At 45.7% G+C, this 25,080-nt stretch overlaps 1 protein-coding gene across 1 annotated transcript in view; it reads right to left on the bottom strand.

Moving 5' to 3' along the window:
* MED12L (mediator complex subunit 12L) overlaps window positions 1-19,491 on the bottom strand; it is a 313,159-nt gene extending 293,668 nt beyond the window's left edge. Inside the window, exon 1 of the mRNA XM_045539482.1 lies at window positions 19,272-19,491. Within this exon, the coding sequence (XP_045395438.1) occupies window positions 19,272-19,370 (99 nt within the window). The 5' untranslated portion in view covers window positions 19,371-19,491. The remainder of the gene's footprint in view (window positions 1-19,271) is intronic.
* Window positions 19,492-25,080: the final 5,589 nt, after the last annotated feature.

The following is a 25,080-nucleotide window of genomic DNA, read 5'->3' as shown; positions in this document are numbered from 1 at the left end:
TAAAGAATGTCTATTTTTAAGAACATTAAAGGTTTTAAGCAAGGGGGTGGCTTCATCCAACCCGAATAGGTCTGCAGTGTGGACAACTGATGGGAGTAGGGTCAGACTAACTGGGAGGCTGAGGGTAAGGGGGTGGGGCCAGTGAGCAGACTCTTCTAAGAGTGGGGACATCAGGTAATGGTAGCTTGTGGGATACAGAGGGATATTTAGGAGGGAAATGCAACAGGACTTACGGTGACACGTTAGGTAGAATGACAAAGAGCAAGGTGGTCAAAGATGGCCCCCCCCGCCCCATCCTCTGGGATGGTAATATCTCCTACGATAGGGCCGTGATGGGGGGTTTGGGGGAGAAGTGGAGTGGAACACAAGTTCAGGTTTAAACATCATAAGTTTGAGGTATCAGACAAACAAGACATATGTTTCCTACAGGCACTTAGCTATACAGGTCTACAGTGCAGAGAAGTCTAGGCTGAGGCAGTAAAGTTGTAAGTTCTCTGCACACAGGCAGCGAGGGGGTGGCTGAGGTCACCCAGGGAGAGGATAAAGTGAGAAGAGACAAGGACCTGGGACAGATTCTGGGAAAAATCCAATATTGATTTAATAGCCAGGTAGAAAAGGAAAAGCCTTCAAAGGAGACTGAGATGGCATGGCCAGAGGGAGAAAAGGAAACCAGGAGTGTTATGCCTCCAAGCTGAGGGAAGAAACTGCTTCACCAGAGAGCAACGGGTTCAAGTGCTGCAGGGAACATGGCCGTCACTGGTGACCTGAAGGGAGAGGTCTCTCAACAGAATGACGAGGGCAGACGCCAGACTGGAATGGACAGAGGAAGAATCGGGAGGGTGAGGGACACAGGGAGTATACAGGATGCTTCTGGAAACATGTGGAGAAAGAGGAGAGAAATGAGAAAATGGGGTAGAGGGAGACCTAAATGTGACAGCCTTGTACGTGTTCTAATGACATCAGAAGGAAATAGTTGAAAATAACAGGAAAAAGGGGAGATGACTGATAACTAGAAGTTCCTGAGAAAACAGGAGGGGATGACCTCCCAAGCCAGGACCCACGAGGCAACAGCCAGTACCAGACCAACTCAGAACACGCAGAGGAGGATCTGAAGAGAGGCCCTGTGGGTACACTGCTATGGGTAGAACTGGGACCTTCAAAAAGACAAATCAAAGTCCTAACCCCTGTACCTGTTCATGGGACCTTATTTGGAAATAGGGCCTTTGCAATGGAATCAAAGATGAGGTCATGCTGAATTAGGGATGCCCACAGAAAGGAAGGGACAGACACAGAGGGGAGACAGAAATGTGAAGACGGAGGCAGAGACTGGAGTTACGCTGCCACAGCCAAGGACCAACTGGGGCCAGCAGAAGCTGGAGGGCGCTGGGAAGGGTCCTCCCCTAGTGGTTTCAGCGGAAGCATGGCCCTGCCAACACCTTGATTTCAGACTGGCAGCTTCCAGAACTGTGAGAGAATAAACTGCCATTATTTTAAGCCATCCACTTTTGTGGTATCTTGTCACAGCAGTCCTAGGAAACTAAAACATACACATAGAGGAGGAGAAGTTCTGCTCTGTCCCTCATGGCAAGACTGCCACCTAGATCAGGATGCAGGTCACTTGGCAGCAGCAGGAGACCATCAACGTGGAGCACAATGACCAAGAAAAGCAGCTTCACTAAGCTCCATGTAAGCACACACCTCGGCGCCCTACAACACAGCAATAGGGACTGATTTCTAGTTGGGTCTCTGCTACTTGACATGGCACTTAGTAGCTTTTTGAGAAGTTTTAAAAAAGGTGGGGGGAAAGGTTGGGGTGAGAGGTCCCCATTGCAGCCAAAATACTTACAAGAGAAACCACTAATAGTAGCCTCCTGAGAGGGCCATAGGTAGGGACCAGACTGGCTGAGGTAAGGCAAGACTCCCCTAAAAGGTAGCCTTGTCCTTTGCCCAATCCATCAGCACCTCTAACACCAGGGCCATATTTGCATAGAAGCCACATCTGACAGTCAGCTCTGTACATCCACCATCACCTCCATTACTATTAATATTCACTCCATCCAAACCACACCGGCAGGCCATCAGTCACTAACTGCGGGGACTGACGAAACCAAAAGGATATGAGCTCAACATAAAACAGGAAGTGCTACCTTCACATCTGTGCCTAGAGCAGGCAAAGAAAACATGGTAATAATAATACCACTCTCAGCATTTAAACAGCACATTCATGCCCAACCTTATAATAGCCAAATGGCTTGGTTAGATGTGTCCCATTTTACGGGGTGAGAAACTGAGGCTCAGAGGTGGGCAGAAGTGAAATGAATGGTTAGGTGCCGTGTGAGAAATCAGGTACAAAATAGGTCAATGTGTTCTCCTAGACAGATCTTCGAGGAGAGTGCAGCGTGACTGCAACAAACCTACACTGGAATCCTGGCTCCCTTCCTCTTCTGTGAAATGGAGATACTCCACCTACCTCACATGCCTACTGTAAAGAAAGAATAAGTGAAAATCATGCGACACAATCGGCACAGTAACTGGCACACACTAAGAACTTTAAAAAATGGGATCTTCATCATCACAATTATGATCTTTTGTGTGGTCAGTACATATAACCCAAACCGTGCACATGACTGGGTACTCAGTAACGTCAATAAATTAGATGGAAATGTCCAACACGTATGACATGTTGAATACTCAGCTCTCGGAGGTGCCAATTTCCCATGACAACCTCCCTCATCCTACCCAGAAGTGTCCTAGTGAGACAGGCAGTTCCTCCTCCCCCATTTAAAAGTGGGAGAGCCTTTGATTCCAATTATATCTAAATATACTTAGCATTTACTCCACTCTTATCTAAATAATTGTATCCCATTAATTAATTCATATTCAAATCACATTCAAATGCATGTCATCCTCTGATATCAAACACCTGGATGTGGCTCTCAGAAAAAAATCTAAGAAAACTGCAGGAGAAAAATACTTGAACTTTTAGATTTGCATATTCATAGAGCAAGAAAGAGGACTTAAGGTATCTGCTAGTATATTCTGCCCAGAATTATATTTAAGGCAGCCTCAAAAGATAGTTTTCTCTTTAGATCCTTTATTGCTAAGGTAAATCAGACAATTCTTGCATTGCAATGTTATCTAACGTAAATCTTTCCCTTAAGTCATTTTTTAGTTAGTACTTAACATGCTAGTGTGCTGGGTGATCTGAGGGCAGAGAACATGAGCACAAGCCACGGTTTCTGTCCTCTGAAGTCCGGTTAATTGACTTACACTTACCACCATAATGTGTCTCTTTTCATTTTTCCTTCTACTCCACCCTCAATTGCATCCCTCATCTCGCACTCAGCACACACCTGCAGGAAGCCATGTTGTGGGAGACCAGAGAATGATTTCCACCAAATGTATTGCAAAATTAAAAAAAAAAAAAAACTTGTTGGATAACAGATAAAATGGGTGTAGGAAAAATCAAGTAGAACTACAGAACATCCTTCTTGCTTGGGAAAGAGGGAAAAGAGAATGGAAATTTCTTTTTTTATTTTTTTTTGCTGTTGGTAGTGGCGATTTTGTTCACTTCTTTCATTAATAGATCAATTGCTCAGAAACAGAAAGGTTAATTCTATAATTTTACAGTCAAAGAAACAAATTTCCCCTAGTCAACCTCAGAAAAAACAAGTCAGAAGAGTTACTCTCTGTTAGCATCTCTCAGCCTCCACCCTTTTTATTTTCGGGAGGCTTGCTCATTCCCACCTCTTCAACCAAGCTTAGCAAACTTTCTAAGCAAATCTGGCGATTAACTACCACCAGAGCAGCCCACAAGGAGGTCAATAACAGGTATTAAATCGAGATTGAAAGCATTAGCTGAGCCGTATAAACCAAAGCTACACCAGCTCTTTCAGTACTAAGACCTTCAAGTAAACCAGTTAATGCCTGTTAGAAGTCAGAGGGCGGGTAGGAGTCTGAATATTCATTCCAATTCAGCAACCAAGTAATTCAAATGCCTGTCATGTCACCAAAGGCTGAGCACAAAAATGTGTCACTCTGAGGTCCTCAAGCAACAGGACCTACTATCCTGGCTGAACAGTGTCCCAAGAAAGATGAGCATTTTCCACTCCTCTCTTCTTCATTTCCTTTGACCAATTTGTCACCAACTGCCAATTCTTCTCCTGTCCTATTTAAAGCCCTGATCAGCCAGACTCTTTTTATTTCATGCTTTGGTTACTAGAGCCGCCTCCCTCACAGCCTCCCCAACTCCATTCTCTCCCCCACTGGATTTATTAGGCATGAGCTAGTGAGATAAATCTGACAGCAGAATCCTGTGAGCTCACCACCGCCCCCCACCGCCCAACCTGCCGGGGCTCCAGCAGATGGGCCACCAAGCCTGAGCTGCCGAGGTACCGCCCCTCCCCCCAGATCTTTCTTATTCGAGGATGCAATCTGTCCCCACTCACTCAGCCCCTGCCCCTCAGACTCTCCAGTGAAACCTCCAAGTATCCAACCCTCTCCTTTCTGAACTAAGACAGCATTTTCAGCCTCACTATATATGGAGAAAGGTTACAGCATGGGCTCAATAAATCCAACTCCATCGACATGCCACTACATGATTAAGTACCTCTCTGTGCCTCAGTTTCTTCATCTGTCAACAAGAGATAATACCCACTTCAGCAGTGTTGTGAGGCTGGCATAAAAGCAAACACATAAAACACTCAGAATAACCAACACACTAAATAATAATGATTATAATGTAATCTGGCACTTTATACACTGTACTGAGAGTATATCTTATGCAATTTTAAAATAAATAAAACACTAGTCATTTTAAAAATTGTTTTATGTGGATTGGTGAACTGGGCGTTAACTTCCAGAGTGGTACCACTCAGAGTGTGGCCTGATACCACGACCGGTCCTCAACAAGAAACATGCAAAAACAGTGTTTGGAAACATTTATGGCATTTGACATTGTCACTACATTCAAGCAGCATTTTTCTAGTAATTCACTTTAGTCATATATTTATATTAGTCTGCAACAGATCGAAAATTAATTTTTTTTTTAAAAACTGATGCTTGACCATAGTTATTTTGAGAAGCACTTTTTTAGAGGGGACAGATAGCAGGCTTCTATTTCTTTTCTACACCCCCATAGCACCTAGCACATGCCTAGTGGGAGGCATGTATCAAGTACTAAGTAAATGAAAATATAATTTCAAAAACATCTTGATTATTTAATAATAACTTAAAATCAGATTCAAGGGAGTAGTAGAAATGCAGTGTCTCCAATTCATAAAGAATCTTTTTCAAGAGGGAGTTGACATTTAGTCTGAAACTGACCAAAGAGTAAAAACAACTCTGACCCCAAAAATATTTTCCATACTGTCTACTGACATAGCACTGTGTAGAGCTTTATAAGAAAAAAAAAAAAAAACCTAAGCAATGTCAATATTAACCTTCCTCACAGAACTCAGGAGAAAGATAAATTATTTAGCACTGTCTTGGACATAGTTTTGATAGATCCTCCGTACCTTTAAGTAAACTAGCATCTTAGCAAAAAAAGTCCAATACCACTTCAAACAAAATACATTTTTATTTAGTTCTTCATTCCTGCTGCTGCCTTAAATGGTGCTAATCTCAACAACCTCATTAGATTAATCCATGAATGAAATGGCTAGTAAAGGAAAGCAGCAAATTCTACCAAATTTTAATTGACAACAAGGTGGCATTTGCATGGCTGAGCTATGGCACGCTGTGTGTAGGTTGAAGGCTGAGGCAAAGCTGGGCACATTCAAACTGACTCTGGAAATGCCTGTAGAAAAGTCAAAGTAAGTGGAGAGCCCTGTGTGAACTTTGCCTGCCCCCCTTTCTCAGATGAGGGGATGTGTAACAAGGTCAAAGCTCTCTCTCCCCTTTGGTCTTCAATCCCCTGCCCCAGGACCAATTCAGCCTTGCTCCAGCTGACATCCCTTCTCCCTCCAGCGGTTTTAATCCCTTCCTCTCTCTGAACCGTCCCAAAATCTATAAAAATGTTCAAGTTTATAGATTCAATATGCTCTTGCTTTATTGAACTATTGGCAGTTCCTCTCAAGATGACATCCAATTTCCCACCTCTGTGCTCAGACCCTCTGCCCAGAAGGCCTTCCCCACTCTACCTTGCCACCTGGAAACTGCTCACCTTTCTGGAAACTTATCTAAACCCCCAAGAGAATGGACCCCTTCCTTGTTTGTTCCCACTGCCACAATGACCTTTTAATGACTTTACTGTCCTTTGCACAAGATTGTCATCCCTCCAGCCAAAGTCCCTCAAAAGGAGGAACCAGTTTAAGACACTTTCCAGCATTCCCTTGCCCAGTACTGACTTAGCAGGTTTCTTTTCTTTCTTTCTTTTTTTTTTTTTTAGATCTTGCCAGAGCCAGAGTACAGTAGCATCATCACAGTTCACTGCAACCTCAAACTTCTGGGCTCAAACAATCCTCCCACCTCAGCCTCCCAAAGTGCTAGGATTACAGGTGTGAGCCACCATACCCAGCCTTGACTTAACAGGTTTCTAATAACCATTTGCTAATATTCAATGACTGTGCAGTTAGCAGATCCAGCCCACAAATATTTACTCAACTCCTACCATATACCAGACCCTCTCCTTGTTCTCTGGTTATCAGTACAGGGATAAAAGAGATATGGTCCCTGCTTCCCGGAACTTCCATTGTTTGAGGAGACGGAAACAAATAAATCAAATACAAACTTTTAATGTCTCTTTAATGCTAAAGAGTAAAAAAATCACTTTGCAGTGACAAAATAAGGCAAGCAGGCAACAGGAACCACATTTGCAGAAGTCCTGAGGAGACAAACTGCTCAGCAGACCTACAAAAACTAAGAGGAAACAAACACAGCTTGAGCGTCTCCCAATGTCAACTGTCCCTTTGGGCCACTTATCACCTGTACCCATATTCCCCCTCAGAGTTCCCCTGACATGGTCCAGGAACTCCATCCCTAGAAAGTTCCATTTCTCAGGTCAGCCTGATCCTCCATCTCTGCACACACTCTCAACAGGTAATCACCACCATGACTTCAATTACCTACAAACATATCACACCCAAATCCAGATTTCTAGCTTCCATTATTATACATTTGAGCCTGGATTCCCCAGAGGCTTCTCAAATGGAAAACATTCAGAAATAAACTCAATATCCTCTCCCCTCCATGGCCTACCCCCCCATCCTTGGAAAAAAGTTAAATTCTTTTGTCCCCTGTGGCATATTAGTTTACAGACCACCACTGATCTACCTACCCCAGGGTCTAAGCAAGTGGTTTTCCAAGTCCAAGACCTCTGGGGTTCTCAAAAGCCTTTCAACTACTTACCTGTGAGAGGCCAGATTTTCTTCACGTTCCTCAGCCAAAACAACATAACACAACAAATTAAATGCAGAACTAGATATCAAATCCAGACATTAAAGAGATTTGCATGGCCAAGCGTGGTGGCTCACGCCTGTAATCCTAGCACTCTGGGAGGCCGAGGCGGGTGGATCACTCAAGGTCAGGAGTTCGAGACCAGCCTGAGCAAGAGAGAGACCCCGTCTCTACTAAAACTAGAAAGAAATTATCTGGCCAACTAAAAATATATATAGAAAAAAAATTAGCCGGGCATGGTGGCGCATGCCTGTAGTCCCAGCTACTTGGGAGGCTGAGGCAGTAGGATCGCTTAAGCCCAGGAGTTTGAGGTTGCTGTGAGCTAGGCTGATGCCACGGCACTCACTCTAGCTTGGACAACAGAGTGAGACTCTGTCTCAAAAAAAAAAAAAGAGAGAAATTTGCAAAAACATAAAACAATACCACTCTTTTCACTATTTTTTTTTTTTTTTTGGTTTGGAAAAAATTATTTCTCAAAAAAAAAAATTTTTAATAAAATTGGTTTACTATTATTTTTAAATGAACATATATTTTTAAACTTTCTCAATTTTAATTGCTAAAACAGCAAATATTGAGAGATGTAACCTAAACAAAAGCTTTATGGGATCCTCAATGTTTAAGATTATAAAGGGGTCCTAAGAGCAGAAAGTTTGGGAACCACTGGATTAAGCTAAAAATGTTGGTATATGCTTGTACACATCCCTCTCTTTTTGCCTCACGCATCTTTGTCAATTCTGCCGTTCCAACAAACTTTCTCATAAATTCTCCCTTCTTCCTTCCTCCCAAGTTTCCCAATCCCATAAGCCAAAAAACAGTCCCCCAAAAGATATCCACATCAAATCCCAGAACCTGTGAATGTGACATTATTTGAAAAAAAGGGTCTTTGCAGATGTAATGAAGGATGAGATCATCGTGGATTATCTAGGTGGGTCCTAAATATAGTAACAAGTATCCTTATAAGAGACCCCCGGACAAGAACAGACCCCTTCACAAAGGAGACCATGTGAAGATGGAGGCAAATACCAGAGTGATGTGGCCACAAGTCAAAGAAGCCAGGAACACCTGCAGCCATCACAGGCTGGGAGAGGCAAGGAAGGATTTGCCCAGAAAGCCTTCAGAGGAAGAGTGACCCTGCTGACACCTTGATTTCAGACTTCTAGTTTCCAGAACTGTGAGAGAATAAATTGTTGTTATTTTAAGCCACGCAGTTTGTGGTTCTTTGTTCTGGCAGACACAGGAAACTAATTACCCACCTCCAGCCCTGAATGTCAGTGACCACCTAGCTAGTCAATCTTTCTGCCTCAATGTGAGCCTCAGAGATGCTGTCCTCTCAATCTACAACCCTCAGTCATCTTAAATCTCATTCCCTTATCACCCTTGAAAGGTGTCTCACGTCTCCACATGGCAAAGACCCCATGACTTGATCCCACCTTTCTCTTCCATGCCCTCCAGCTTTCCCCCTACACACCCCACACCCCTCAGGCCCACAACCCAGGCACACCCTACATTCTTTCTGTCCTGTGACCCTGGGCACATTAATTCCAGGGCTGTTCCCTCTTCCTGGAATTAATTTTCCTTCCACATCCTCAGCCCCATCCACTCCTACACATCCTCCAAGTCCCAGATTCAAAAATCTCCTCCTGCTAGGTCCTATCAAAAAATGGGTCACTCCCCTTCTCATTTCCACAGCACTTTGTACATTCATCTCAAAGAATATCTGAAACATTGTATTCCTCAGTTACAGGACCATCACTCCTTCCTGGCCACAGTTTCTCAGCCTTGGAACTACTGACATGGGGGGGCCAGAGAAGTCATTGGTGTAGGGTACGTTGGAGAACGTTAGTGGCATCTCTGGCTTCTACCCACTAGATGTAAGTAGCTGCACACACACCCAGTTGTGACAACTCAAGATGTCTCCAGATATTGCCAATGTCCCAAAGAGAGAGAAAGAAAAACCACGCACAGTTAAAAACCACTGTTCTAGACTGGGGCCCTTGGACTGTATCTAATGCTCCTGGCATTTGTTGATTTTTATATTCATTCACAAAAGAAAGTTTTGAGTACTAGGTGTGGGCCAGGCACTGTACTGGAAGCCAGACACATAACAGAAAATAAAAGCCTTTGGTCCTGTCCTCAGGAAGCCATAGCTGGCAAAGGGCCTACAAAGTGCTCAATAATATTCACTGAATGACCAAATTTGTTTGGCATGAATAGGTATAGTAAGGTTTCCTGCAAAACATGGAAAATAAAACCCAATGGTTAATATTTTCCTCCTCTTCTCAGGGTCATAGCACTGCTCAACTAAGGAGGATCCATTTATATAGAATGCCATGTAACAACTGGTACAGCCTATATGTGTCTCTCTCAAAAGAGCTACCCAGAATAAATAAGGGATTAGCTTAACCAAGAAAACAAGACGATATAAATGATCATCAGCACACACTCAGCCCACAAAGGCCAATGGCAGAGCTATCCCGAGATGCTGGGGATAGGGCTGGGAATCTTCCACCAAAAAGCACAAGGACAAAAGTGTGTGAGCTTCCGGAGTATTCTTCCCCCTGCCCAGGAAACGTCACACAAGATCTGGAGAGCTCTGAGAGGATCAAGTTGTGGGCTGAACAGTCCCCAGCTCTCACAGAGGCGCTGGATGCCCTAAAATGCAGAGTGATTCTCATTGCCAGGGCAACATGAGGGTGTTTACCAAAGGGGAGGCCAAGTAAAGTTGCAAGAACAAATCAGGGCACACAAGTGGTTGGCCCAGATCTGCTTTGACAAGTTACTTTAACCTATCTGGGACTCAATTTCCTTTTGTATTGAATGAGAAAGTTAGAACAATTAAGTTCCCTTCTACTTCTAAACATGTATAGTTTCCCCCCAAAACAGCACAGACCCACAGAATCTCCCACTCCAAGCAAAACACAACAGGGTTCTCCCTCCCTTCCCACCAAAAGTCTGTCTGCCAGAAACAGAAATAAATAAAGGAGCCCACTGTTCGGCTCCCCCTCAGCTTCTGATGGGCACTGGTCAGAATGTACTAACTGCCTAGTGAACAAGATGTAGGTGTTCTTTGTCTCTTGCCCTATATTCCTCATCAAGCCAGTGACCAGGAGAGTTCTTAGAATGTGCACTCTCTGAAAAAGAAGGGGGCTCATGTTGTGGATTATTCAAGGGTACCAAAATATAAATGTAAAATACCATGACAACAGCAGAATGCCTTTGGCTATAAGAAGTTGACAACTGGTCCAACAATGACTTAAGCCATGTGGATAGCTATTGTTTACTTAACAAGAAGTCCAGAAAGAGGTGGTCCCAAGGTCAGGTCAGCAGCTTAACAATTTCACAAAGCCACTCCATTGACTCCTCTTGTTGGCTTTTCATCCATAGGCTTATCGCCTCAAGGTCACTAGATGGTTGCCCCAGCTCCAGCTATCATGTTCTTTGATTACCTTTCTAAACACAGAAACTAAGGAGACTTCAGGGCTTTAAGAGAGGGCATTCTCCTCTATGCCTGTACTTTTTTTTTTTTTTTTTTTGAGATAGAGTCTTACTCTGTTGCCCAGGCTAGAGTGCCATGGTGTCAGCCAGGCTCACGGCAACCTCAAACTCCTGGGCTCGAGCAATCCTCCTGCCTCAGCCTCCCACGTAGCTGAGACTACAGGCATATGCCACCATGCCCGGCTAATTTTTCTATATGTATTTTTAGCTGTCCATATAATTTCTTTCTATTTCTAGTAGAGATGGAGTCTCGCTCTTGCTCAGGCTGGTCTTGAACTCCTGAGCTCAAACAATCAGCCCGCCTCGGCCTCCCAGAGTGCTAGGATTACAGGCATGAGCCACCATGCCCGGCCCATGCCTGTACTTTTATCAGACAGAAAAAAATCCTTTTCCAGAAGTCATGTAGTAGACTTTTATTACATCTCTCTGGCCAGAACTAAGTTATATGCTTACTTTAAAATGAAAGGAGACTAGGAAAGTGAGGACTTGGCTTTGTGTTTTCTTTTTTTTTTGAGACAGGGTCTCATTATGTTGCCCCGGCTGGTCTCAAACTCCTGGGCTCTAGTGATCCTCCCACGTCGGCCTCCTGAGCAGCTGGGACTACAGGCATGCACCACCACACCCAACTAAAATCTGGCTTTTTAAAAAAAGTTTTTAGTGGGAAGCAGGCAAGGGAAAAGCAGGATAAGAATGACAATGAAGCAGCCAACAAAGCGTCTGCCACATACAACTATATCCAATAGTGTGCTGGTAAATGTTGGAAGGAGGAAGGAAACCCTAATTTTTCCTTGGTATAAATATTCCCACTATGGCGAATTTCAAGCTACCAACATGATACCAACCAGCTCACAAAATTCCTAAAATTTTAACAATCATTGGTATAAGCCTGCTCCAGCACATCACTGAATTTATATGTTACACTTGATAAAAATTTAAGTTTAGAATGCTCTTCCATATTTAAAACACTCTTTATGATCAGGTATTACGCTCCTCCTGCTTACAGGTGAGAAAAATGACCTAACTGCCCAAAATCACACAACGTAAATGGCACAGCTGGAATGTCTAGCACACTTTTGGCAGCATCACATGTATTAATACATAAGTGCCTATATCTATACCCAACAAGATCCCTCTGCCTGTGCATCACCTAAAGGGGGTCTAGGTTCACTTGGAACTAACAAAGACCCTGTAAACCTAATCAAAGTCATCTAATAATTACTCTTTACGTTATGTCCTCCAATGGCAAAAATCATGGGTGTTTATAGCTTGAAATACAGACTAGTACACAGAAAATTAAAATCATTCCTAATCCTATACCAGAGATGATAATTGTTTGCATGTGAATGATAATCCTTCCAGATTATGTAGATAGATATTTTTAAGTAGAAATCATGCTATTTTATAACTTACTGATATTTTTCCTTACTATATACATTTTCCAAGACATAGAAAAAGAGAATAGTATCATAAACTCCCTCGTAACCACACTTAGTTTTAGAAATTACCTAAAGACAATTAGAAGTCCGAGTGTTTCCACACTTCTCAGGGAGGAATGTGCGGGAGGTAGGTACCTCCCCTCTGCATTTCCCTCAGATTTCTTCCCTCCATCTGGCTTTCCCCACACAGATCCTAAGGTCAGCTTTTCTCCAAACTAAGTCAATCACCTCCTTTCTTCACTGCTCAGAGACTTGAGGTTTTAACACCTTTCATCAAGTTCATTCTTCTTGTGGATCCCTCTAACTTTTCCAATTCCTGCCTAGTCTTGAGACTAAGGCTCAGAACCTCATTAAAGTAAAGGAGAGCTTCAGAAGAAATACATCACACTCTTGGAGTTTCCAAGTTCCACTTACTCCATGCTTCTACTTCTTTGTTTTCACACATTGGTGCACACATGTATGTGCACATACCCGCAGGTGGCACCGCTAACTAGTTCAACTAACATCCTTGGACTTGGCTCTTCCTCTCCTACCTAGTGCTGACTCGACACAGTTTGCCTTCCAGACCTCACTTTGTGGTCTTCCAACTTCCTAAAGGATCACATTTCATTTCCTCAGGTGCCAGCCTATGGGAAACATCTGACAGGATAAAGGACAGTAGCTGCACCCCTCCAAAGAGCCCAACTGAGAACTTAGGCCCACAGTCGGACAAAATCCCACAGCTCTGACAAGCTCAAAGAATAGCTTCAGCTGGGCACTGTGGAGCACGCCTGTAGTCCCAGTTACTTGGGAGGCTGAGGCGGGAGGATAGCTTGAGCCCAAGAGTTGGAGTACAGCTGGTGTAACATAGCAAAATGCTCTCTTAAAAAAAAAAAAAAAACAGCTTTGTGGGACAAAGGAAGACCTACTTGCTCTCATAAGCCCCAGTTTAGCCAAGTGCACGCAGGAGGGAGCCATGGATACTTTATAACCAAGGCATAGAATTCCATCTACTCTGCTATAAACCACATAAACCATGTATAGCTGACAGAAAACAAGCCTATGCTGGGAACCATGGTTATTAGACTAGAAATTCAAGTGGGAAAGTAGCTAAAGTCATCTGCACTATTTGGTACCAAAAGGTCTAATACTTTGAACAGAATCTAAAAGATTTTAATACATCAAATAGTAAGGGGGAGTCTGGTTTACAATGTTCTATACAGATAAGGACAGCAAACTAAAGTGAAAGTTCTCAAGCTTAGTGTGTTTAGGAATCACCTAGAAAGCTTGTTTAAAATGCAAATTTCTGAGCTTCTTTCCCAGAAATTGACTCAGCAGGGCTGGGGTGGTGGTGGGGCACTATGACTGCATTGTTAACAAGCATCTTTGAAGATTCTGCTCGAGTTGGCAGACCCTGAAAAAAGACAACCAGTTGAGTTCCTCCTCCCTGGCCACAAAGTTTAGGTGGCAACACTGCTGCGAGCAGCTGAAAGCAGCAGGACCTCCCACTCAGTGCTTCCTACCGGGCTCTTTTCACCTGAGGCAAGAGTTAAACATAAATGGCCATCCCTCCCTGAACAATGGGATGCAGGGAGGTCTATAGGAGGGCCCTGGGGCCAGCCAATTGGTCTCTGGTGGACAGCTTTCAGAATCAAATGTCTCCCAGACTTCTCAGGCTTTTGGTCCCTCAGGCAATCGGTCAACCAGTCCTCTCTTCCCAGGAAACTTTATCAACATCCTCCCTCTTATGAGAAACAAACTTCCACCTCCTCAGCTGTCTCTAAAACACACATTATGTGTTTTAAGAGTTTTAGATGCTAACAAAAAAACTAACAGGATTTACCAAAATAAAACAAGCACTGGGACAGTTAAATATTAAATACTCATAATTGCTTATTAAGAGTTCTTTCAACATCTTATTAATTTCTTCACGAAGCATTCACTGAGCACCTAGTCGTCTAAGCCCAGGCACTAGGCAGTTCATGGCTGTGAACCCCACGGCCAAGCCCTGCTCCCATGAGGCTTACATCCCAGTGTGGAAGAAGGCCAAGGCCATGCAGAGAAGAACAAGCATCTTAAAAATCACATTTCAGACAATGGCAAGCACTACAAAACATATTAGCACAGGGTAGTGAACTGGCAAGGAGGAGGGAAGATGAGCTACAAGGAAGGCTTCCCTTTGGGAGGAGTCTGTGCTAAAAACCAAATGACAGAAAACGTGACTGCAGGGGGGAAGAGGGAAGAGGAACCTAGACACAAAGGAGCTGGGCCTGTCGGAAGAGAGGCAGCCAGTGATCCCATCACACAGCCTGAAGGGAGAGTAAGTGTGAAGGGGTGACTCCAGGCCCAGTTATCAGAGGGCAGGGTCTTGTGGATGTTATTGTAAGTACAAGGGGAGGCCCCAAAATTCTTTAACAAGGGATCAGCTAACAGTAGCTGACCTGTGCTGAGTCCCAACTGTGTGACAAACACAATTCCATGCACTTTGCATACATTAGCTCATTTTCTCTTCCCAGCAACCCCATGAAGTTGGAACAAATATGAACCTCATTCCATAGGTGAAGAAACTGAGTCAAACAGGCAGGAAGTGGGAGAGCCAGAACTCAAAGCCAGGCTGTCCAGCTGCAGGCCATCACTGTAGAGGTGAACAAGGGCCGGACTGATAGCCCTGAAGCCTAAAGGAAAGAGTGTGGGTTTTATTCCAAGTGTAATGGAAAGAAAAGCACTAGAGGGGGACTGAGACTTCCTGACCCATTTCTTTAGTTTGCAGCTAAGAAAGGGCACAACTTCTGGGAAAAGTGCACCAAATCATGGCTGGGTTGGCTGCTAAACCAAACTACTGAAATTTCTGCCATACACAGAAGTCTAATCCAGCCCTACCTGTGTCAAGCAGGATTCTCTAGGCCCTGCAGAATAGGATGCCTTCTTCTGCTTAGCTCGGGGTTCTCCAGGTGGGGCCCAGGACCAGAAGCAGCAGGTCACCTGAGATCTTGTCAGGAATGCAAATTCTGGGGCCCCACCTCAACCTACTGAATATGAGACCCCAAAATCTGTTTTTAGCAAGCCCTCCGGGTGATCCAAGTGTGCTCTGAGTTGGAGAACCCACACACAGACACCACGATCACCACCAACTCTCCAGGTCATGCTGTCCTTATCCTCGGGCAGCCCCGGCACTGCACACTGGGCCATTCTTCCCTCAGACCCAGCTGGTGGGGCTCTATAGCTCCTCAGGCCTAGAAATCTCACTACTGCCCAATCCATTTTTCCAACTAGTCGGACTTCCTGAATATATTTACTATTCAATTGTTTTAGCCTCTTAACCCATAGTAAAACTCCTCTTCCTTCCTAATTCTGGGTTTAATTTCACTTCCGGCCTCATAACCTCCAAGGCAAATGCAAAGGATACTTTCAGCTTTAAGCTAGACTTTTCCCAACACCCCTCCGTCACCAAATTTCCCTTTTTTATTCATTCATCCCATTTTTCTTCATACATTCCAACAAACACTTGTGCCCTCCACATTCTAGGAACTAACTGCACTAGGTGCCAGGTACTTCAGCCATACCTAAAACAGATCTCATCCCTGATACACCAGAAAGGCCTGAGGAGGTCATCGGACTGAGACCTGAACGATGAAGAGACGGGCCTGACAGCAGTTCATGACAGCAAATATTTGGGGGCTGAGTCTACGGCAGGTTCTGTTCTAAGTGCTTTACATGCATTACCCATGTAATCTTCTAACAGCCCTATAGGGCAAGCAGTACTATTGTCCCCACTCTACAAGGAAGGAAACTGAGGCATGGGGAGAATAAGGAATATGTAAACAGGAGACCCTGGATTCCAACCCAAATAGACTGGCTTCAGTGCCTACCTTCCTAACCATAGGCTAAGGAGACAAGAGCAAGTAGAGAGCAGAGGGTGCAGTAGACAGGTGAGTAGGCAGATGGGTGTCCAGGCAGACAGATGAGCATATGCAAGAGCCCTGGGGCAGAGAAAAGTCAGCCTGAAGTCCAAAACGAAGCCTAGCACATGGGTGAAACTGGGGAGCAAAGGATGGATTGGAAATACATTTTGGAATTGGATCAAACAAGATGCACTCATGGATGTATGGATGGATAGGGTATAAGGGAGAAGGAGGGATCAAGGATGACTGCTAGTTTTCTGATTTCGTGTTTTAAAGGCTTGAGAACAGTCTGTTTCCAGAGGGCAAAGTATTATAATAAAGTCCTCTGAGATGCTGATGTTCAGCAAGCTCTCAAATATAATCAATCCATCAAGCAGTTAAAGCTTCCAGCTTTCCCCTCCCCTACTTCTCTATGGGGGCTCTTCATTCAAGGGTTCCACCCTATTTGCTGGGAACCATTTTCCAGAACTCTATTACCACTGGTTAACAATAAAAATTACATCAACAGTGATAAGAATAACTTTTACTAAGAGCAGGGCTTTTCTCACACAAATGTTGGTTTGCATATTTTTTCTGAAGTACACAATCAAACTAATTACAAATGAGAAGCTATGCAACTTGCCCAAGGCCACACAATTGCAAAGATCTGAAACCAGAATCCAAATCCAGGTATCCCCACATCTTCTCCATTAAATCAGCATTTCCCACTATGTGGGACACATGCCTCTAATGGAACACAACAATCATTTAAGAGTCACAGATGAACTTTTTAAAGTGTTAACAGTTACGGTTCTTATTTTCATATATATAATCATATATATGTGTGCATGTATATCAAATAGAAAAAAATAATATGTACACATCAGTTGAAATAAAATTTATACATACACATATACATTGCAATAAATCTACAACTTCACGTGTATTACTGCCTAGGAAACAAAAAGTTTCTTAAAAGTTAGTTTAAAGAAAACATTAGAATACATAGGTGGTACAGGGATAGGGTAGAAATCTTGAGGGAGGCAGTACACAAATAACTAATGCCTAGGAAACTCTGCTCACCAACCATCCAAGAACAGCCAAGCACCTGTTCCATATTGTACCCAAATTTGGCTACAGCCACACATAAGTGACTCTCTGCCCAAGAGAGATAAAACATTGGCTGCCTTGGGGAAAAGGGAGTAACATCAGAACATAATTTGACATAAATCATCCTCAACACTGTATTGGTTTTGACATAAATACTGGTTTGGTGGTCCAACTCCTCTGCTTATCTACCATATACCTGGTCACATCAGTTAAGCTTTCCTGGGCCTCAGTTTCAGTTTGTGAAAAGAAAGTTAGGAAAAGGTGCCTCTAAGGTCATTTCCTGTCTTAGAAATCTATAAATGCTGTAAGCCCGTGAAATCCAAAATTATTCTTTCCAGAATCACAGAGACCCCAATTCTGAAAAGTGTACCGACCTGAGGAATAAGTGCTAAATAAGCCCAAGTGACACCCAAGCTGCCATCCCATAACTGAGGAGTGTCAATTATGCTGCCTTCTGAAGAGCTGTAGCAAGACATTAATTACAAGATGATAAAGATCATGTCCCTTGGCGAGTGTCCCTGTCCCTACCAAAACTTTAAGAATTTCCTGCCAGTAATTTTTAGGTTATTAACTTTCTTTACACTTGATCCTTAGCATCTCTATTATTTCCAGTCCTTAACAGTTGACTTCATTCAGAGTTAGGGTAACAGGGTGGGGAAATGAGTGGGGAAGAACCTGCAAAATCCCATACTCCTGCCTTTCTACAAGTCTCTGCTGGGAACCACCTGTAAAACCTTCCCAGCTTCAATCAAGTACTCCACTGATGCCTAAACATATTTGGTGTGCTAAATTTCTAAAAGCAGTTGCTGCTCCTTATTCCTCAGACACTTTATTAGCAAAACAGTTTAGTCAGAACAAGCATTCTTACTCTATTAATGAAACAGACACATTTATCAAAACGAAAGTCTTAAGGACCTCTACTTGCCTTAACAAAGCTCTTTTTGTGCTATCAGTAGGCCTATAAACTTTTAATAGAGGGCTTTTAGATTCCCAGAAAGATAAGTTCTGAAATGTGGTCAGCTAGTGTTTAGCTGAAGAAAACAGAGAATGGGTGGGCTGCAGCTGGCACACTCAGAAAGCACAGCTGGGTAGCAGGTGATCTTAAAAAAAAAAAAAAAAGGCAAGTCCCTGGGCAAATTGTGTAGCCAACGGTGATCATTATAACTGGAGAGTTGTTACATAATTATTTGTTAACTCCTGACAAACACATACACAGCTACAAAATGCCATGGTTACCCTAGCCATTGAAGCTAGTGTACCTGGTGCAAGAGTCAAGGTTTCTCCAATTAATTTCATTCAAAGAAATAAGCAATCTTGGGACCTATTCCCTCCCAAGATAACTTGCCTGCTTTTACATATACAAAACAGCCTCCAGCAATTAAGCCCATTGCCTCTAGGGACGAAAATCAGTGTTTCTCTTTAATATTGATTTTTAAAGGGGAGAGGGGATACAGGAGTATATTCAAGAGCTAAATATTTACCATCTTGATAAAATCGACTTCGATTCCAAACTGGAAAATTTGAAAAGCACCCCCCCACCTCCGTCCCTGGCCAGCTGGCGCAAAACGCAAGACCTCGGTGTCGGATGCACTGCATTCCAACATTTTTCAAAAAGTTTACGAGGATTTACAGAAGCGGCAAGGAGAAAAATAAAGCAGGCAGAAGCGGGGGAGAACGAGCAGGAGGATTTCAGCAGGGAAAAAGCCCATGAAGCGCCCGGCTGCGCCGTGCAAGGCCCGGTAACGCGAAAGCGACCCGGCACTCGGAGAGCGAGCGCCCGGTGGAGCGCTGGGACTGACAGCCGCTCGGTCTCCGCCGCCTGGGGGTCCCCCAGCCCCTCAGCCCAGCCCCCGCCTCCAATCCCCCTCCCGACCCTTCCCCCGCAGCGCCTGCGATGCCTGCGGGGCCAACTTGGCCTCGGGTCAGCGCTGCAGCGCGTGGCCCCGGCTGCTGGGGAGGCCGCCGGCGCCCTTACCTCCTTCTGCTTGGGGTCCTGTGGGTAGACGTCGGGCGGCCCGAGCCGGGGGCGCTTCAGCGGTCTCTGCTCATAGCTGAGAAGCCCGAAGGCGGCCATGATCTCTCATGTTAACCGGCGAAATGAATGAGAGTTGGAGCTGGAGCAGCCGCCTCTGAGCACCAGGGAGCAGCACTTTGCAGACAGACTCCCTCTCTCCCCCTCCTCGCTCGCTGTGGCGCTGCAGGCAGGAATAAAGCAGGTTGGATGCTGCTGCCGCTGCCGCCCGGCACGCAGACACGCACTGATGGGGGCAGCCTTCGGCGGGCACACGGCTGCGCTCAAGCCCCGGGACGCACCGCTCTGGTGGCGGCGGCAGAGGGGCTGGAGGTCTGCCAGGGTCCTCAGAGGCGCCTGCCTCCTGTCCCCCCCACCCTGTCCCCAGGGGGAGGAGCAGCTGATGGGAACGTGTGACTTTTTTCACCAATGGACCCAAAACCACCCCAGCTGGGGGCTGGATAGGGGTGGGGGAGGGGAAAGGGAGGAGAAAAAAAACTTTTCTTGGCGCCTAGGCGGGTGGCTTAAGTGCTCGCCCAAGGCTAGGGTGGCCGTCCTCCCGGAGGAAGAGGCTGCGGAGCGGCCCGCCCCCGCCCCCGCCCCCCTTCCTCGGCAGGGACCCTTCCCCCGCCGCCACGCGCCCCGCAGACCCCGCCACCTGGGCACCGAGCCGGCCGGTGCAGAGGGAGGGAGGCCTGTAGGGGACAGGAGACGCGGGGATGCGGGCGGTGGAAAACGGCCGGTTCCTCCTAGACGCCCGCCAGGCTCCGGTGGCGCATCCGCGGCTCGGGTCCCCGCGGCGGCTCCAGGCAGGCGCCGAGTCGCGCTGCTGGCAGTCGCGGAGGCTGGAGGGGGCCGCGCTCACGGTGGCGCGGGGCCGACTTAACCCTTTGCAGCCCCTCCAGGGGCCGGGGACGCGGGGTAAGAAGGGATGGCCATGATCGCCGACGGGGGCAGCCAACCCGCCGGCGTCTCGGGCTCCTCCTGCCCGCCGCCCTTCCCCCGGCCACAGCTCCTCCATCCCCCAACCCCCAACAGTTTACCTGTTGGTCCCCGGCTATCGGGCGAGGGCCGGCGGCGGTGGGGTCACTCCGGCGGCCGCAGCCTCCATCATTGGGGTTGGGATGGGGGAGACTGAATTCGATTTTATTAGTGATGTATCTGCCTCGCCCGGAGGAGCTCTGGGGACGCTGCGAAGTTTGCCACTAGTCTGGGGGCGGCGAGCGACGCCGGCTCGCCGCCGGCGTTCTCTCCCCCACGGCCTGGGAGCGCGAGCTCCGGAGTTGGCGGACGGCGGCGCGGCGGCCGCACTGAGCATGCCCAGCTCGGCGGCCGGACCGCGGAGGAGTTGGCTGCGAGCGCGGTGAGCGAGCTCCGATCCGCCGCTCCGGGTTTTCGCAGCCGCAGAGCGCGCAGCCCGCGGGCCCGGGCGCCGAGGTTGGCCCAGGGGTGAACCTAGGCGAGGGAGGGAGCGCCCTCAGGAAGCCCCTCCTAGCTCCAGCCTGCCCACTTCGTCTCGACCTCCCCAGAGGTCGCCGTCCCGGTGGCCCGGGCCGGAAACCTTACCTGCGCCGGGCGCGTGGATGGGGGTGGGGGTGATCCTCCAGGGGAGACCTCGGACGTCCAGCCCGGCCTCGCTCCGGGCTCGCTTCGGGGCGTGGGCACCGAGGTGCTGGGCCACCTGCCGGGAGCACTGCGAGCCCGGAGCCACGGAGGCGGGATCCGTCTGTCCCGAGGGACCCGCGGAGGCGCATCGGGAGAATGCGCCTGCACTTGGCCAAGAATGATGGCTGCCATTTCCCGAGCCTTCGCTTCTCGCCAGGATCTTGACAGTCAGAATCTCTGGTCCTTACAACAACCTTGTAAGGTTTTACTGTACCCTTTTTATAGCTGGAGAAATTGAGTCAGCTCAGGGAGGTCCAGTGACTGGTTCAAAGCCACGAAGCTAGTCGGGATTTAAACCTACCACTGTTTGATTTCAAGTTTCGAACCTATTCTCCCCGTTCTTGGAGTTGGAAGGACTTGGTTTCCAACCTCCCCTTGCCTAATTGTGTCACGTTCCCCACTGCTTAAGGAATTTCTCCGACTCCCGGAGGTCATCTGTAAGATCCGTGCAGGCAGAATCTTACTGGAAGCCTTTGCACAGCGCCTGATACATAGTAGGTGCTCTGGAAATGGTCGAACCTGAGTATCTACTTAACCTTTGCTGACTTAAAGGAAAGGGGAAGGAAGGAGGCAGACAAGGCGATGGCAACGCGGTAGAGGCTAGCTCCTCACTCCTGACCCTGACCTCTGAGCACCTCCAAACCCAGCTAGAGGCCGAGTCAGATTTGTAATTTTGGGCTTCCTTAATCTGAACAAGCACTCCTAGCGAACAGTAAACTGCCGCCAGGAGGCATTCCCCACCTTGCCCCCGGGACACTCTTCCCTTAATACTCTGGGTTTAACTTCATGGCTGGACTTGCTGTGATATAGGCATCTATCGAATCTACCTCTCTTGCTTAAGAGAAAGGGCAGTTTTTATTATATCACTTTATTAAGAAAATTGTTAAACAGCAAAAAGCTGATAAAATGTAGTCATCTCCCAGCTAGACAATGATCAAAGTTTCACTATTTTTGTTTCATCTATCTCTTCCATCCCCAACTCACTGACATTCACTAGTAAGGACAGTTTTATTCATTGTTACAACTCAGATACACAACAGGAGACCCAACACATGATGTGTATTCAAAAAAAAAAAAAATGTTGGCTCATGGGATGGATGCTAGCTGGTTGATGTGTGGATGGATTGATGACTGCATCATTAGTGGTACTTTGGGAATACCCTGTACTGCTACTCAAATACCCTTAGTCTGAGGGAGAAGTGTAACCTAAATTCTTCCCTTGGGGTACCTAGACAAGCACATCCAACTGAAACACTTTTGAAACACTTAAAATATTATCTACTCATAAGGATTTTTTTATGTTAAAATCAAAATGTGTCAATAGTGTGCCCCTGGTGTTTGGAAAGAAGGGTAAGGAATAGCTCCTTGTTCTCCCGTCTTTACTCCCTGTCTCGAGACAGTCTGACATGCTTTTTTTTTTTTTTTTTTTTTTTTTTTCAGACAGAGTCTCACTCTGTTGCCCAGGCTAGAGTGCTGTGGTGTCATCCTAGCTCACAGCAACCTCAAACTCCTGGGCTCAAGTGATCCTCCTGCCTCAGCCTCCCGAGTAGCTGGGATTACAGGAATGTGCCACCATGCCTGGCTAATTTTTTCTATATATTTTTAGATGTTCAGGTAATTTCTTTCTATTTTTTTAGTAGAGACGGGGTCTCGCTCTTGCTCAGGCTGGTCTCGAACTCCTGAGCTCAAACAATCTGCACACCTCGGCCTCCCAGAGTGCTAGGATTACAGGCGTGAGCCACAGTGCCTGGCCGTGACATGAATTCTTTAGCCCTCTCAATACACATACACACTCAACAAAGAGTGAGAACTTTAATACCCTAAAAAGTTTCCCTTAAAATCATTATTTTACTACATGCACTTCCCATGGGCATTAGCTCCTTCACCCTGGCATTTGAGACCTTTGCCATCCATTCCCACTTACGAATCCAACGTTTTCTCCTTAACCCCTTGCCCCAGCTAGCTCTACTCCTTTCCAAATATGGAATTCCCAGGCCCTTCATCTTCTGATACTCACCTCCTGACAGTCCTTAGAATCTGAACTCATGTATGAAGCCCACTTCAAACTCCCCCAGTGAAAGATGATCCTTTGGCCCATAGCAATTAATTTTTATTCTGCTCTTTTAATACCTCATTATTCATTGGCATGCATTCAAATATGTCACACAGAATAGTCTTATTCCCCAGTCCCCACCTTACCCTCTTGCTTTCCTTGGTCCATTCCACAATGAGTCTTTAAACTGACAAAGGCCAGCTTAACATGACGGACTTAACCTGTAAGCCACTGTGTTCTATGCTATGCTTGAATTTTTCACATGGTGCTGATTAATATAGCAGATAGGCACATATTATTGTCGAATAATGTAAGTCCCATTCAATACTGTTCCTAAGGGGCATCTTATCTTTATCTACTGACCCACTGGCCCTGCGAAAAATTTGCGTGGAACAGGAATAACTCAGAAGACCAGAGGTTCCCCAGACAGGTACTAGCCTAGAATGTCAGCCTAACATGAATAGATGAGTTCAGGTTCCTGAGGAAGTTTTATATAGCTATCCAGGGAAAGAGGTTGAAATATGGCTGGAAAAGGATGAATTATAAAGCATTTTAAGTATATGGGGGTATATCCTCCAAGTATAAAGCTAACTCTTCACTGCTGTTTTTGTGGGTTGACAGATGTTTAAAAGTTGACCCCTTTTCTTGGGTCACATCCAAAGGTTCTTCAAAGATCCTTTAGCACCAGGAACCTCCTTACTGGTTATGTTCCTTCTGCAAGCCCTGGTTTTTGGTATTCTACAAGGAGTCCCTCATAGTTGGTATCCATTTTGCACTTTTGGGCAAAGTCCCTTTAATATAGATAGCTCATGGTGGCTGGGCACAGTGTGGCTCATGCCTGTAATCACAGCACTTTGAGAGGCTAAAGCAGAAGGATCACTTGAGCCCAGGAGTTTAGGGCTGCAGTGAGCTATGATTGGACCGCTGCACTCAGAAAATGAGACCCTGCCTCAAAAAACAAAACCAAAAAGATAGCTCATTGGTGGCTTTCTCTCTCTGCCAGAAATACACAGATGTCCTTTGCGTGTACATATTCTAGTGCAGGTATTTCCTAACCAGCCTTCTCTCCTTGTCCACCATGGACACACTCTGCAAGCCACAATTCTCCACCTTGCAAGTTCTCCAGTCTGAATCAGAGAACAGTCCCTTAGGTTCACAAAAATTGCAGAGGACAAATGTCAAATGCACAGTTCAGTGGTCCCCTCAAAGTTCTTTTCAGTGGGCTTAAGGTGAGTAATAAAATTTCTTTGGCAAGAGACAGAGACACAATCATATTTGCAGCAGAGCAGATTTTAAAAGTGAGAGTAGAGAATGGCTAGGAGCAGAGGCAGGGTGTTAACCCATCAGAAGCTGTGGTCCTACGATTCCTATTTTACACGTTAGCAGGTAGGGCTCCAGAGGCAAAGCTGCCGGCCCAAGCCTGTTGAGTTAGCAAATAGCAAAGCCAGAATCAAGCCTAGATCTCTCTGACTCCCAATCCTGTGCTCATTATTGTTGTCAGTGTGCTACATGTATTAATTATCATTTACATAACACATATAAAAGTGAACCTCAGAAGACAGTTCTGATATAAGAGAAGCAAAACTCCTGACAGCTCACTCTGGCATAGCAGCATGCTTCCACTCAAGTGGAAAGAAACAATTCTCAGTGTAGTGCCTGTAGGTGAAGTAATTAAAGTTGCTAGGTTTCCTCATGGGATTGATGCTTGTCCAGGTGTATATATTACTGTGTTTTGTTAACAGATTGTCTGCAGGCTGTCTTGCTTACTTCCAGTTTTCTTATATCCCCATTACACTTAAATGTATTTGTCTTAGGCCTACTTCTGAATCAGAAAAGAAAAATTTCCCCTCTCTTTTAGCCTCTTAAAAGGAAAGATGAGAATGATTTGGGAAGGTGGATCAGGATAGAAAAAAGAGAAATGGAGGATTAATTTTGGGATTTTTCATTCAAATTGGGTCTTTAATACAGCATTTATACTTATACAGATGGAAGGGAATACAGACATTAAGACTCTCAAACAGCACTAACCAATAGAATTAGATTGCTAGCCAAATA

Source organism: Lemur catta, chromosome 1 (genome assembly GCF_020740605.2).
Source record: "Lemur catta isolate mLemCat1 chromosome 1, mLemCat1.pri, whole genome shotgun sequence".
In the NCBI taxonomy this organism is placed as follows: Eukaryota; Metazoa; Chordata; class Mammalia; order Primates; family Lemuridae; genus Lemur; species Lemur catta.
The sequence above is the reverse complement of the archived record's forward strand: the minus strand, read 5'-3'. Positions and strand labels throughout refer to the sequence as shown.